This window comes from Neoarius graeffei, chromosome 4 (assembly GCF_027579695.1).
Source record: "Neoarius graeffei isolate fNeoGra1 chromosome 4, fNeoGra1.pri, whole genome shotgun sequence".
NCBI lineage: Eukaryota > Metazoa > Chordata > Actinopteri > Siluriformes > Ariidae > Neoarius > Neoarius graeffei.
Genome location: NC_083572.1, coordinates 15170968 through 15187194, shown reverse-complemented (window position 1 = coordinate 15187194; position 16227 = coordinate 15170968). Strand labels below are relative to the sequence as shown.

The 16227-nt window shown below is 45.3% G+C and overlaps 2 protein-coding genes across 2 annotated transcripts in view; both read left to right on the top strand.

Annotated features, from left to right (window-relative positions):
* cacng5a (calcium channel, voltage-dependent, gamma subunit 5a) overlaps nt 1-16227 on the top strand; it is a 90694-nt gene that overhangs the window by 8087 nt on the left and 66380 nt on the right. The gene's annotated exons all lie outside the window — the stretch shown is intronic.
* LOC132884312 (SCAN domain-containing protein 1-like) lies at nt 3311-7935 on the top strand. The gene is made up of 2 exons (XM_060918139.1): nt 3311-4540; nt 7875-7935. Exon 1 carries the CDS (start codon nt 3492-3494, stop codon nt 4368-4370), a length of 879 nt encoding a protein of 292 aa, XP_060774122.1. The 5' UTR covers nt 3311-3491; the 3' UTR covers nt 4371-4540; nt 7875-7935.

Here is a 16227-nt window from a genome sequence, read left to right as displayed (position 1 = left end):
CTGATTCGGAACGCGATATACTCTTAAAGGAGCAGAGCCGTAGATGGTTACTTGTTAAGTTGTTACATAATAGGGAGTGATAGCCTACTTTGTTTGATTTTACTTTTTAAAAAATGCTGCAGGCAGCTCCCTACACTTGATTTGTTATTTAAAAACTACTTGAAGTTGGTAAGTCTTACTTAGTTCTTAGTGTAAAAGAATCCAGAGTGTATTTTCATTTATTTTCCACTGAAAATGGTGAGCTGTAATATAGTAGGGAGTGATTTATTTTTTTATTGGTGAATATTTATTTTATTATTATTTTATTTCTCATTTTATTCTAACTAATGTTTGACTTTATTGTACAAATGCTGCTGGCATCTCCCTGCACAAAATTTCATGTTCAATTTTACAATTAAACATACATTTCATGGATATGAAGGTCTGTGTCAGTGTGTGCTATGTTTAATTTCATGTGAATTATAATGCTTACATTTATCGGTTGCACATATCGGTTATCGGCATCCCAATTCCATAATAATCGGTATCGGCCCTGAAAAAAACATATCGGTCGATCCCTACCTTTAACTTTTCCAGCCTCTTAGGCTACGTTCACACTGCAGGCTGAAGTGACTCAAATCCGATCTTTTCGCCCATATGTGACCTGTATCCGATCTTTTATTGACAATATGAACGACACAGATCCGATTTTTTCAAATCCGACCCAGGCCGTTTGGATATGTGGTCCTAATTCCGATTCCTATCCGCTCTTTTCATATGCGACTTCAGTCTGAACCGCCAGGTTGCATTCATCCGACTTACACGTCATCAACAAGCCACAAACGTCACTATTCTGCGCTGAAGTAGGCGGCGGGTCTCTCAAAAAAGTTACAACAACATGGCGCATAATCACGGGCGCAGATAGAGGGTGGGACTCGTCCCACCCAGATTTAAATTCACCTCGTTCGGTCCCCCCCACTTATAGGGAGGAAAAAACGTCTATGCTGTCTTTCTTTGCATAAGGCAAACCTCACGGAAAAATCAAGACTAATTACCATTCGGTTTATTGAGGTGCACAGCAGTGTATACATAGTTGCAACAACTCACATAAAACAAAGACTGATATTCGGTTGGTTGAGCTGCGCAGACTGCACAGGTTGCGAGCTCGAGCTTGGTTGCTATGGTAACCCACAACAAGTTTGACAGGCATATCGGGGTTGGGGTTGGTTTGCTGGCAGCTTTGTCTCCCCCAGTTTTTTGTCCCCCCCCAGTTCAAAAAACGTATCTGCGCCCCGGCGCATGACATCAATGCGAGGGACGCTTCGGGCTGTGAAGGTTCTGAATCTTCTCAATGGAAGGACGCGGAGGTTAGGGAGCTGATTTCCATTTGGGGGGATACAGCTATTCAAGCTAGATTGGATGGGTCATACCGCAACCGGGCGGTTTACTTCCGTAAACACTGGCCATGCTCACTGCGTGTGACGTCGTTGTATCCTGCAATGCGCATGCGGAACACTTTTAGGTCGCTTTTCGTTCATACTGAGGATCACATACAAGTCGCATATATTTGTTAATGTGAACGACCTCACAAAAAAATCGGATTTCACAAAAAAATCGGAATTGAGCACTAAGCCCTGCAGTGTGAACGTAGTGTTATTGCTCCTGTCCCAACTTTTTTGAGATGTGTTGCTGTCATGAAATTTCAAATGAGCCAATATTTGGCATGAAATTTCAAAATGTCTCACTTTCGACATTTGATATGTTGTCTATGTTCTATTGTGAATGCAATATCAGTTTTTGAGATTTGTAAATTATTGCATTCCGTTTTTATTTACAATTTGTACTTTGTCCCAACTTTTTGGAATTGGGGTTGTATTATATGGACACATCCACATACCAAAAAAAAAGAAAGTTAATCAAAAGAATTGTAATTTTGAACTGGTTCACCATTTTGACAACATGTGTCAAGTCAGCGAGAAAACACAAATATCAGGAATTATTATACATACAGGACACTTTTTGGATGGAATAAAACGTGTTCTATTCCCTTCTAGCAGGTTTCATTCATTTTAGTTTATTAGCATGCAATATTGTTAGCAAATCGCTTATCCTACATGTATTACGTCACTACTCAATGGAGAATGAGGGTTGAATATGGTTTACGATTTTGCATGGTTGTCAAGACAACATGATGTCACACGTCGGAGATGTAAAACTTCCGTGCTAGTGACAGGAACGAGCATCTCGAAGCGAAAAGAGCCGATCGGAAAGCGAGAGCAGCATTCTCAAGAGCTCCATCTGAATTTGTTTGTGCCAGACGCGTGAGAGACTGTCACTCCAGACTCGGCCTATTCAGCCACTCTAGAAAGTGGAACAGCACCTAGTGCTACGTCATTGTCCTCGAAGACGAACGGATGCCTATACACTTTTTTGATGGAATAAAAACATGTTCTATTCCCTTCTAGCGGGTTTCATTCATTTGGCTCGATAGCATGCAATGCTGTTAGCATATCGCTTATCCTACATGTATTACGTCACTACTCAATGGAGAATGAGCGTTGAATATGGTTTACAATTTTGCATGGTTGTCAAGACAACATGATGTCACACGTCGGAGATGTAAAACTTCCGTGCTCGCGAGCGACTGTCATGATTTCTAAACAAACATGGCCGCCAGGCTTGCTTTGTTAAATACGGAAGAATTTCAGAGAATTTTGAAAGAGAAAGACTCGTTGAACACCCAAAAGGAATGTGTACGTATAATAATAATGTTGGCTGGCTTTTTTTCGTGGTATATCAGATATATTCCATTCAGCTACTTGTCTTCGACTCGTTCAATATCATGGTAGCTGAATGGAATATATTTGATATCCCACTCAAAGCCAGCCAATATTATTTAAATATTTCACTCAGATCCATGATGTATTTCGTATGAAAAATACAAGTTTTTCAACACAAGAGGATAAACTTCATATCTTCAAGCCAGCGTGTGATTTTCTTTTTGTTATATAGACACATTCACAAACATAAAGTGCCTACATTTATCAAAACAATTCATCGATATCCTGACGAGTGACATATTCAAAAATACATCACGGTTGTAGTTCTCCATGTCCCGGATGTAGTTTGTATGAAAAATACAAGTGGCATTGTGGCAGCGGGGGCGTGGTCAAGCACCGGTCTGTGACAGGAGGGCGGAGTTGGGGAAGGTAAGTGGCAGAATCGCTTCACCTGAGTGTCATTAACCTGTGTTTTGTGTGTTCTCCCCAGTAAACCGCCCTATTTAAGGAGGGAGAGCGAGAGCAGAGGGAGAGCCGGACGAGACGCTGTGTGTGTGTGTGTGTGTGTCTCTCGCGCTAGTGAAAACAGTGTTGCAACTCTGAAAAGTGTGGCAATAAAGCCGGTTAACAAACCTGATCTCTGTCCTGCCGTCCTCTGTGCTCCACCCACACGCGATTCGCGCTACAGTGGTGCCGAAACCCGGGACCGTGGAGCACCTGTCCTGCAGCCCCATGGAATCCTCCCCGTTCGCGGACTTGGTCCACGCCCTCGCCACGGCCCAGCAGAGCCAGCACCAGGCGCTCGTCACACTCCGGAAGGAGCAGGAGCGCCGCTTCGAAGCCCTGGTACTGGCTCAACAGGAAGACCGTGAGGCGTTCCGGCGCCTCCTCGCGTCGGCGGGGTCCACCAGCGCCCCGGCCGCGGGCCCATCTCCCATCACCTTGACTAAGATGGGCCCGCAGGACGACCCCGAGGCGTTCATCGCATTATTCGAACAGGTCGCCGAAGCCTCGGGGTGGCCGATGGAACAGCGCGCGGCGCGCCTCCTCCCCCTCCTGACGGGAGAGGCGCAGTTAGCCGCACTACAGCTCCCCGCCGACCACCGGCTGGCCTACGCCGACCTTCGCCGGGCTGTCCTCCAGCGCGTGGGGCGCACGCCGGAGCAGCAGCGCCAGCGCTTCCGCGCGCTGCGAATGGAGGAAGTCGGCAGCCCGTTTGCGTTCGGCCAGCAGCTCCGGGACGCCTGCTGGCGGTGGCTGAGGGCCGAAGATCGCGACGCCGAGGGGATCATCGACCAGGTGGCGCTGGAGCAGTTCATCGCCCGCCTACCCGCCGGAACCGCGGAGTGGGTCCAGTGCCACCGCCCGGCGTCGCTGGATCAGGCCGTAGGACTGGCGGAGGATCATCTGGCGGCTGTCCCGGCGGCAGGACAACGGATGTCTTCTTCTCTCTCCTCTTCTCTCTCTCTCTTCCCCCTCCTCCCGTGTCCCGTCCTCGCCCCATTCCCCCACCACGGAGGCGGGGGCCGGCCCCACCCCAGCCGGCCCGCCGCACCCGTGGTGCCCTCCCGTTTCTCCCTTCTATGTCTGTCTCTCCCCCCCCTCAGGTGAGTGACCCCCAGTCCACAGCTGCAGAGGGGAGGCCCGGGCCGGTTTGCTGGCGCTGCGGGGAACCGGGCCACCTGCAGCAACAGTGTGCCGCGATGGAGGTGGGGGCGGTGGTGCGGATCCCCGACGCGCCAGAGGCTGCCCTCGATCAGGCCGGAGCATATCGCATACCGGTAAGTGTACAAGGGGCGACCTATCAGGCGTTGGTGGATTCGGGTTGCAACCAGACCTCGATCCGCCAAAGCCTGGTGCAAGACGAGGCATTGGGGGGAGCACAAGGGGTGAAGGTGTTGTGTGTGCACGGGGATGTTCACTGCTACCCGTTGGTGTCGGTCCACATACATTTCAGAGGGGACAAATCTATAGTGAAGGCGGCGGTTAATCCTCGCCTTACCCACTCTTTAATCTTGGGGACTGATTGGCCGGGATTCCGGGGGTTGATGGCACACCTAGTAAAGAGTGGGTCCTGCCGGTTAGCCGGGGGGGGTCCCGGTGTCGTTTTGGCTGGAGCTGCGGTCGCAGGGCCGTCTACGTCATCTCCGCGACAGAGTGAGGGGCCCCCGGCTCCTCCTCTTTCTATTGGGGAATCCCTCGCGGATTTCCCACTGGAACAATCGCGAGACGAAACTCTGCGACACGCGTTTGACCAAGTGAGAGTAATCGATGGTCAAACGCTCCAGCCGAATGCCACCCCGACCTTCCCCTATTTTTCCATTTTAAAAGATAGGTTATACCGAGTGACGCAGGACACTCAGACGAAGGAGCGTGTCACCCAGTTGTTAATTCCAAAGAGCCGTCGGGAATTGGTATTCCAGGCGGCTCACTTTAATCCCATGGCGGGACACCTCGGGCAGGATAAAACACTCGCCCGGATAATGGCCCGATTCTATTGGCTGGGGATTCGCGGCGACGTCCGTAAGTGGTGTACGGCGTGCCGCGAATGTCAGTTAGTAAACCCAGCGGCCATTCCAAAAGCGCCCTTGCGCCCCCTACCATTAATCGAGACCCCGTTTGAACGAATTGGGATGGATCTCGTCGGGCCATTAGATCGGTCAACACGAGGGTACCGCTTTATATTGGTTCTGGTGGACTATGCAACGCGATACCCGGAAGCGGTGCCTCTTCGCAATATCTCCGCACGTAGTATTGCAGAGGCTCTCTTCCACGTCATCTCCCGGGTCGGAATCCCGAAAGAGATTCTGACTGATCAAGGCACCTCGTTTATGTCACGAACACTGGCCGAACTGTATGGGCTACTGGGTATTAAGCCGATCCGCACCAGCGTGTATCACCCACAAACGGACGGTTTAGTCGAACGGTTCAACCGCACCCTCAAGAATATTATCAAAAAATTCGTAAGTGAGGACGCACGTAACTGGGATAAGTGGCTCGAACCCTTGTTGTTTGCAGTGCGAGAGGTCCCCCAAGCCTCCACGGGGTTCTCCCCATTTGAATTACTGTATGGGCGTAAGCCGCGCGGCATCTTAGATGTACTGCGGGAAAATTGGGAGGAGGGACCTTCGCAGAGCAAAAATGAAATTCAATACGTTATGGATCTGCGCGCAAAACTCCACACGCTCACCCACTTAACTCAGGAGAATTTGCGGCAGGCCCAGGAACGGCAAACCCGCCTGTACAACAAGGGCACGCGCCTTAGAGAGTTCACTCCGGGAGATAAGGTACTCGTCCTGTTGCCCACGTCGAGCTCCAAATTAATCGCCAAGTGGCAAGGGCCCTTCGAGGTCACACGGCGAGTCGGGGATGTCGACTATGAGGTTAGGCGAACGGACAGGGAGGGGGCGCTACAGATCTACCACCTCAATCTGCTGAAGCTCTGGAATGAGGAGGTCCCCGTGGCGTTGGTGTCGGTAGTTCCGGAGAAGGCGGAGCTGGGGCCGGAGATCCAAAAAGGGTCATTGGCATCTCGCACCTCTCCGGTCCCCTGTGGAGACCACCTCTCCCCGACCCAACTCACGGAGGTCGCCCAGTTGCAGGCCGAGTTTTCGGATGTGTTCTCGCCCCGGCCCGGACGCACCAACCTCATAGAACACCACATAGAGACGCCCCCGGGGGTGGTAGTGCGTAGCCGACCTTATAGATTACCCGAACACAAAAAAAAGGTGGTTCGGGAAGAACTTCAGGCCATGCTCGAAATGGGCATCGTCGAGGAGTCCCACAGTGACTGGAGCAGCCCGGTGGTCTTGGTTCCCAAGGCCGACGGCTCGGTCCGGTTCTGCGTGGACTATAGAAAAGTCAACGCGGTGTCTAAATTCGACGCGTACCCAATGCCTCGTATTGATGAGCTGCTTGATCGACTAGGCACGGCTCGCTTTTACTCGACACTGGATTTGACGAAGGGATATTGGCAGATCCCCTTGACTCCATTATCCCGGGAAAAAACGGCCTTTTCCACACCGTTCGGCTTACACCAGTTCGTCACACTTCCGTTTGGGCTGTTTGGGGCGCCCGCTACGTTTCAGCGGCTGATGGACCGGATCCTCCGGCCCCACGCCACCTATGCGGCCGCTTATTTAGACGACATAATCATTTATAGTAATGACTGGCAGCGGCACCTGCAACACCTGAGGGCCGTCCTTAGGTCGCTGAGGCGGGCGGGGCTCACTGCCAACCCGAAGAAGTGTGCGATTGGGCGGGTGGAAGTACGGTATCTGGGCTTCCACTTGGGTAACGGGCAGGTGCGTCCCCAAATTAATAAGACAGCAGCGATTGCGGCCTGCCCGAGACCCAAGACCAAAAAGGGGGTGAGACAGTTCCTGGGGCTGGCTGGCTATTATCGTAGGTTCATACCTAATTATTCGGACGTCACCAGCCCGCTGACTGACCTCACTAAAAAGGGGGCGCCAGATCCGGTCCAGTGGACGGAGCAGTGCCAGCGGGCTTTCTCTGAGGTAAAGGCTGCACTGTGTGGGGGGCCACTTTTGCACTCCCCTGACTTCTCTCTCCCCTTTTTGTTGCAGACGGATGCGTCGGACAGAGGGCTGGGGGCCGTTTTGTCCCAGCAGGTGGGGGGAGAGGACCGCCCAGTGTTGTACATCAGCCGGAAGCTGTCAGTGCGTGAGGGGCGCTACAGCACTATCGAGAAGGAGTGCCTGGCCATCAAGTGGGCGGTCCTCGCCCTCCGTTACTACCTGCTGGGGCGCTCTTTCACCCTCTGTTCGGACCACGCGCCCCTCCAGTGGCTCCACCGCATGAAGGATGCCAACGCGCGGATCACCCGTTGGTATCTGGCGCTCCAACCTTTCAACTTCAAGGTGGTCCACAGGCCGGGGGCGCAGATGGTCGTGGCGGACTTCCTCTCCCGTCAAGGGGGGGGGGAGTCGGCTGCGGGCCGGACGGGCGCCCGGCCTGAGTCGGGCGGTGGGGGTATGTGGCAGCGGGGGCGTGGTCAAGCACCGGTCTGTGACAGGAGGGCGGAGTTGGGGAAGGTAAGTGGCAGAATCGCTTCACCTGAGTGTCATTAACCTGTGTTTTGTGTGTTCTCCCCAGTAAACCGCCCTATTTAAGGAGGGAGAGCGAGAGCAGAGGGAGAGCCGGACGAGACGCTGTGTGTGTGTGTGTGTGTCTCTCGCGCTAGTGAAAACAGTGTTGCAACTCTGAAAAGTGTGGCAATAAAGCCGGTTAACAAACCTGATCTCTGTCCTGCCGTCCTCTGTGCTCCACCCACACGCGATTCGCGCTACAGGCATATTTCCCAGTAAAACACTCGTGTCTATATAATAAAATTACATACAACCTGGATCCAAGAAATCATCCCAATCCTGCATCTTGCAGTTTTCGTATTTCTGGAAGTACTTGATCAATTTTGATGAAATAAAAAGCGTTTAAATCAGCAGGAAATACTATTTTAAAATGCATTACGCTGCAATTTAAACAACCCAACTTGAAATTTCCATGTGGTAATGCTAATAGTAGCATATGGCACAGGTACACTTCTGCAGGTTTTAAACAATGTTCCTGCTGATTTGAGAACAGTTCACCAGCCAAAAATATTCAGTCAATATTAAGAAAATGGTCACTGATGAATCGTTAGAGGGCACCTAACGCAGGTTATGTATGCTGGAAAAAAAAAAAGTTACAGCTTACAGTGTGAACCAGAAAGGTGGGTATGTCTATAAAAGTCCAGTAAGTGTACAACGCTTAACAACCCCATCAGCACTGCTGTGTCTGATACACTGGTACCAGCACTACACACACTACCATGCCACTATCACACTGGAGTCATGACTGTGCTCAGAATGGTCCAGCTCCCAGATAATTGGGTCCTATGGTCCACTGTGGATCCATATTAATGCATATATATATATATATATATATATATATATATATATATATATATATATATATATATACACACACACACACACTACCGTTCAAAAGTTTGGGGTCACTTTGAAATGTCCTTATTTTTGAAAGAAAAGCACTGTTCTTTTCAATGAAGATCACTTTAAACTAATCAGAAATCCACTCTATACATTGCTAATGTGGTAAATGACTATTCTAGCTGCAAATGTCTGGTTTTTGGTGCAATATCTCCATAGGTGTATAGAGGCCCATTTCCAGCAACTCTCACTCCAGTGTTCTAATGGTACAATGTGTTTGCTCATTGCCTCAGAAGGCTAATGGATGATTAGAAAACCCTTGTGCAATCATGTTAGCACAGCTGAAAACAGTTTAGCTCTTTAGAGAAGCTATAAAACTGACCTTCCTTTGAGCAGATTGAGTTTCTGGAGCATCACATTTGTGGGGTCGATTAAATGCTCAAAATGGCCAGAAAAATGTCTTGACTATATTTTCTATTTATTTTACAACTTATGGTGGTAAATAAAAGTGTGACTTTTCATGGAAAACACAAAATTGTCTGGGTGACCCCAAACCTTTGAACGGTAGTGTATGTGTGTATATATATATATATATATATATATATATATATATATATATATACACGAGGGTAAGTCAAAAAGTTCTAAGACAAATGGGAAAAAAAATCTTTATTTATGAAAATAACAAAGCGATTTCTCTACATATCCTCCATTTAAGTTTAAACACTTCTGCAAGCGGTGTTTCCATCATTGAATTCCTTCTTTGTAGGAATTCCTTCTTTGTAGAATTCTGGGGGATGTCTTTCACACCTTTTGAAATTATAACATCTGTCTTCGAACTTTGTGGCTTACCCTCATGTGTGTGTGTGTGTGTATATATATATATATATATATATATATATATATATATATATATATATATTTGTGTGTGTGTATATGTGTGTGTGTATGAGCAGCATTTGTATTATTTGGCTGTCATATTGACCAAATACAGTAGCAGCAATTGTACTGGGAGTCTCTGCTGAGCTCAGTGAAAACCTTGCACTGGTGTTTATGAGAAATTACTACAGAAATATTAAAATCAATGAAACTTTGGAGATTTGCCATCAGATAGTGTACATGCTTGCTTATCAAGATTTTCCATGATGAAGATGTTGGTGCTAAAGCTCTGCTACATAGTTTTCATCATCATCTCCAGCTCTCCAACTTTTTATTGCTTTCAAGTGATCCTGATCCATATCTTACCCAGTTGTTAATTTTATACTTTCAAAAAGGTTAAATGTATTTTAGCTAATCTCAGTGGGAATTGTTTTTGCAGTGTCAACGAAAATCTCTGTCTGTCTCTCTCTCTCTCTCTCTCTCTCTCTTGGTTTATTGAACTATTTCTGGTGGTTCCAAGAAACGAATTCCTTCCCTTCTTACCTTGCCTTCATCTATGTCTCTGTTCGTATCACCCAGTCCAGTGTTATTATGTCTCTTGATATTGATATTACATTAGCCTGTCATTTAATTGCAAAATTGAAAACCACACATTTTAAGACATATTTGAACTATCTTCCAAACAAAGAAATGTCATTAATGTGTAAACTCAAGCCTCAATGCCACTAATTGCCCGAATGCCTGATTTGCCCGACCTAGACGCTCGGGCAGAAGTATTTTAGCGAGTTAGACCCGTTCGGGCACACCTATGGTAGCCTTCTTTAAGCACAAAAATGATTTTCGAGTGAGTGCATTACAAAAAACAAGACGTATTAACCAGCATCCTCGCCTCCCCTGTGATCGCCATTTTGTTTTTTTTGCTTCCCGATTTGTAACGGTGATTCTGATTGGCTCGCTTCAGGTGCACATGCGCATTTGTGCTTTTCATTACTATGAGTGGTCGCTGGTGCCCTCTACGTTTTCCCGGGTTGACTTCAGGATGTCCACATATATGTAAAAAAGCTAGTGGTAAGTACATTCAATGAATGGAAAGACATGCTTTTGTGTCTCAAATAGTAAACCACCCGAAAAGGTTGTTTAATTTCCTCCTAAATGCAATGGCAAACTGAATAAGACAGTACTGCAGTCCAGACTCCTGTTTTTTATAATGTTTTTAGTTTTATAATTCATCTTTGCGGTATTGCTAGTCATTGTTATTGGCAAAACAAAGTGTGTTTTGTGTCCTAAACTCTGTATAAAAAGATGCATTACGTACTAGTACCGTATGTAGGTTTTACATATATGACATTGATTTATTTTTCATGTTTTCAGGGCTTGTCTTGTTCTTTTGTTGCAAAAATAAATGTTGTTTTTTAAAAATAATTTAAAAAATAACGTACTTTTGTCTAAATAACTCAATTATACCCCTAGAAATCATATCAGTATTGCCTTGAACTGCGTACTTGAAACCTTGCTGAAATACTGCAAAATTTTAGGGCAAAAGGAAATCGGGGGGGGGGGGATTTTTTGAGGCCATTTGCCCTAAGTTAACATTGAGGCCTGAAACTACACCAGGCATAATCTACATGTCTCCTTTTAACTAACCAAATTCTTCAAAAACTACACATTTAAGAGTGAATAGTGAGTTCAATCATAGACACTTGTAATGCACTCGAACTAAAAAATGCAACTTTTTTTGTACATAAAATAAGAAAAAAAAGAATGAGAAATCTAGATCTTTTAATGTAAATTAGAAAACAACAATAAGCACCTGGTGACTCTAAATTGAGCGTAGGTGTGAATGTGAGTGTGAATGGTTGTCTGTGTCTATGTGTCAGCCCTGTGATGACCTGGCGACTTGTCCAGGGTGTACCCCGCCTTTCGCCCGTAGTCAGCTGGGATAGGCTCCAGCTTGCCTGCGACCCTGTAGAAGGATAAAGCGGCTAGAGATAATGAGATGAGACAATAAGCACAAGGAAAAAACTGAACACAAATATAATAAGATATAAGATAATCCAGTCTAAAAGTAGAAAATCACATATGAGATAAGAAAAGTGCAAAAACTCTGGCTTCAAGGAGTTTATTGCTAAAAATGCATCGGGTACTCCTACGTGAACCGTGACAAAAAATAAACAAATAAATGTTGAATAGGAGTATTATGATTCTTGTACAGTGTTGCCATATGAGTGAGTAAAAGAGAGACGCTTGTTTGTGAAGTGAAAAGCTGCACTGATGTTCATGCGTAAATCCGCATGACAGCCATTTCATGGTTTGAAGCAGTGTGTGCGTTCATCCGTGAGTGTTTAAGTCAGAGAATTCGCACTGATGCATGTTAATAGAGAAGGCCACTAGACTAAATAGAAGTGGTGACTAAGTTCATGCACACAAACATACACAGATCAGCCATAACATTAAAACTACTGACATTATGTTGTTACAGTGGCGCCTGTCAAGGGGTGGGATATATTAGGCAGCAAGAGAACAGTCAGTTCTTGATCTGAGCGACTTTGATAAGCGCCAAACTGTGATGGCTAGATGACTATGGGGTGCCAAGTGTCACCGGGCCCATTTCGTGGACGAAATGCATTTCGTCCATCACAGAATGCATTTCGTCCATCACAGAATGCATTTCGTCCATCACAGAATGCATTTCGTCATCACAAAACGCATTTCGTTGGACGAAATGCATTTCGTCCACAGAATGCAGTATGGTAGATCACGAAATGAATTTCGTCAATCACAGAATGCATTCCGTCGGACAAAATGCATTTCGTCCATCACAAAATGCATTTCGTCCATCACAAAATGCATTTCGTCGGACGAAATGGATGAAATGCATTTCGTCTGATGAAATGCATTCTGTGATGACGAAATGCATTCTGTGATGACGAAATGCATTCTGTGATGGACGAAATGCATTCTGTGATGGACGAAATGCATTTCGTGATGGACGAAATGCATTTCATCCGACGAAATGCATTTGTGATGACGAAATGCATTCTGTGATGACGAAATGCATTCTGTGATGACGAAATGCATTCTGTGATGGACGAAATGCATTTCGTCGGACGAAATGGACGAAATGCATTTCGTCCGATGAAATGCATTTTGTGATGGACGAAATGCATTCTGTGATGGACGAAATGCATTTCGTCCGACGAAATGCATTCTGTGATGACGAAATGCATTCTGTGATGACGAAATGCATTCTGTGATGACGAAATGCATTCTGTGATGGACGAAATGCATTTCGTGGGACGAAATGCATTTCGTGATGGACGAAATGCATTTTGTCCGACGAAATGCATTTTGTCCGACGAAATGCATTCTGTGATGACAAAATGCATTCTGTGATGGACGAAATGCATTTCGTCCACAAAATGGGCCCAGTGACACTTAGCACCCCATAGATGACTGGATCTGAACATCCAGGGCTCGACATTAAGCACTGCCCAATTGCCCGGGGCAAGTGAAACATGCATTCGAGCAAGTGGATATGCCCCTGACATGCCCGACCAGGCAAGTTGGAATGAGCATATATTATGAACTAACACCACAAAAATTAGACTTTTTGATCTTTTATTTCAGTTCCTAAAAGCGTCCCTTACTACGTATCCGCCATTATGTCTTGGCTGTTTTCTTAGTCTCGGTTTCATTTACTGCTTTGCAAGTTATTTTATATACCCTCGCTGCTGTAGTATGGTACGCGTACTGTTTATAGAGCCCTTGTGCATGACGTCATGCATCATGTGATAATTACAGCTGGGGTCAGACAGACACCGTCTTTCATGCAAGTAAGGCTTAATCCGTCTTCAATATGGTTAACTTTTGTGCCGTTTTTGCTTGTTCAAACAGAGAAATCGATAAAAGGCATTACCGTCTCCCCGCTATCAAGAAAAATGTTAACAAATAGAAGCAAATGCTTCAGCAACGATGAGGAAATGAGTGGTTAAAGAATACGAGGAGAGGAGCTCAGCCTGAAAACTCCAGAGAAATTCATGATTGTATTTAAAATGTATTTTACAAAAACAGAATGTCGGAGGTGAGGATGGAAGAGAGTTTGCTTAAGAATCTTGTTTTTTTTTTTTTTTTTTCTGCTCGCATTCGAGTTAGCGCCTTCATGAAAGTGTTTGATTTTCTTAAAGGTGAAGCCGCTTCCTTATTCGACACAGAAAACCCAGATTGGTTTCAAACAACTCGGGCATAAAAAACTCAACAAGGAGTATCATGCGCGATAAATCCTGAAAGAACAGAACAGATTAAGAGCAGAGAGAGCTGGAGCTTTGTTTCTGTTATCAGAGGAACACAGTCCTGTGCAAAATATTTATATATCTTTTTTTTTGTTTTGTTATATCATCCACCTCTAGGTTTATTTAAAAAAAAAAGTACTGTGTCATGACAGACCGGCTGCACTGATTCAGTTACAGGTTGCCAGGTCTGTATAAAACATCCACAACCTACACACTAAACAATAATTTTAAACTCAAACATTATCCTGTCTGTCATGATGCAGTGTGTTTTTTTGTTTTTGTTTTTTTTAAACCTAGAGGTGGATGATATAACAAAAAAAACCCTGATATATAAATATTCTCAAACACAGTACTGTTCAAAAGTCTTGGCACCCTATTGTTTTCTTCAGACAAACTTTGTCATAGATTTCTGTTTTATGATTTCTATATTATCGAGTAATGAACCTACAGTCTGAGAGAGTTCTACACAAACACACTGAACTTTACAACAGCTGCATGCATGTGACATGGAAATAAATCGACTAAGGCAGGAAAAACTATTTTGGATAAAATTGTTATTGTCCATTACAAGTAAAAAGTAACCAATAACCAAATTTAATAATAAACTTAATCAATAACCAAACTTCAGCTCAATGTGTGATCTTCATTTTATGTTGCAATTCACAACTACTCTATGGTTTTCCTAAAAAAAAAAAAAAAAGTCATACTCGCAAAATAGGGGGCAAGTGATAATATTGGGGGGGGGGGGATTGGGTTTAAGGCAAGTGGGTTTAAAAGTTAATGTTGAGCCCTGGCATCTCCTAAATGGCACATCTTGTGGGGTGTTCCTGGTATGCAGTGGTTAGTACCTACTGAAAGTGGTCTGAGGAAGGACAACTAGTGAACTAGCAATAGGGTCATGGGTGTTGAAGGCTCATTGATTCGCGTGGGACATGAAGGCAAGCTTATATGGTCCAGCCCCACAGAAGCACTACTGTAGCACAAACTGCTGAAAAAGTTAATGCTGGCACCTTTCTGTTTTAGCCAGCATTAACTTTTTCAGCAGTTTGTGCTTCAGTAGCTCTCAGCAACTGTTTTGTTGTTAACTAAAAATAACCTTGCACTTATTCACAGAGTTAAAAAACAAAACAAAAAACAAAACCCAGACCCAGAGTGTTTGTCCAGCTTAATACTGTATCTGCAACATAGACTTACACAGTTTTAGCATCCCTGAGGCTTTTTCCTCAGCGTTTTGCCATCACCTCCACAGTTGAGTTCTCCTTTACACTGTTCTGTTCTTTCCATCATCGACATGGAGAGAGAAATGGGCAGAGCTGCTGAAGGTTTGGGGGATTTAATTGAAGCTGGTGTGTGTGTGTTATTGATCTGAAAGTGGCTTGGCCCAGTTCACAGGCACAGAGCCAGAGAGGAAAACCCACACCGCTGTGGAGATGAGTTGCTCTCTCTTAATTAGAAGCGCACAGAATTACAAAACCCACAGAGAGCAAAAGCTGTGATGTCAGGAATTTAACAGTCTGAGTAGACAGTTTGAGCCAAAGCAGCTGTGTAATATCATCTTTACTAGTCATTGTATTTCGATATCAGAATTTTTCTCTCATCATAAAGGCTGGAATGTTTCACCAGTTTGCTGTTGTGTACTGGACTCAGAATTTTTAATATCGCTGCACCGAGTTAAAGTAATGTACTGCCTACTCAAAATGTTGGGAAGAAATTACCTGAATCAATATAGTCATCGGCATCCTTTTATGATTAATGTACTGTTACTTAGAAATGTATTTTTTTCCCCTAGCTATGCCTGTTTGTTCTAGTGAAGTAGGATGTTTGCACTTTTTAGCACTATAGATGACTTGCAACCACGTGATCAAAACGTGCTACGTCATGAGCGTCCGCCATGATGGTGGATATACAAAGCAACTAGGACGGCAGCCGCTGAAAGCGTGTCTGTAAACAGTGCTGCATTTTCTCACTATTACCACGATTTGAACGGTCGAGCGAAGATTCGATACAAAGAGAAGAAAGATGTGCGTATTTTTGACACATATTTTAAAAAAGTTGGATTTTTCTAAGGATATGACGCTTCTACCAACCATCGAGTACCCAGATCAGTTTGGAAATCTTAAATTTATGGAAGTTTCGAAATAATATTACTTTGTTTCAGTCAAAATTAGTTGACCTGGTATTAATTTCTCAGCTTCAACTGTGGTGTCTTGGAACTCCATGGGTGAGCTACCACATACAGCTTCCTCAAGTTCAGCTGTCTTCTTCCTCCTTTTGAGCTCTTTGTCGTTCGGCTGCCGCAGAATCAAGTCCGACCTCAGACGAAACATAGCCCATGTTCTGAGTGGGTGCCCA

Coding starts and splice junctions, on each gene's coding strand:
- LOC132884312 (XM_060918139.1), top strand. CDS start 3,492: ATGGAATCCTCCCCGTTCGCGGACTTGGTCCACGCCCTCGCCACGGCC.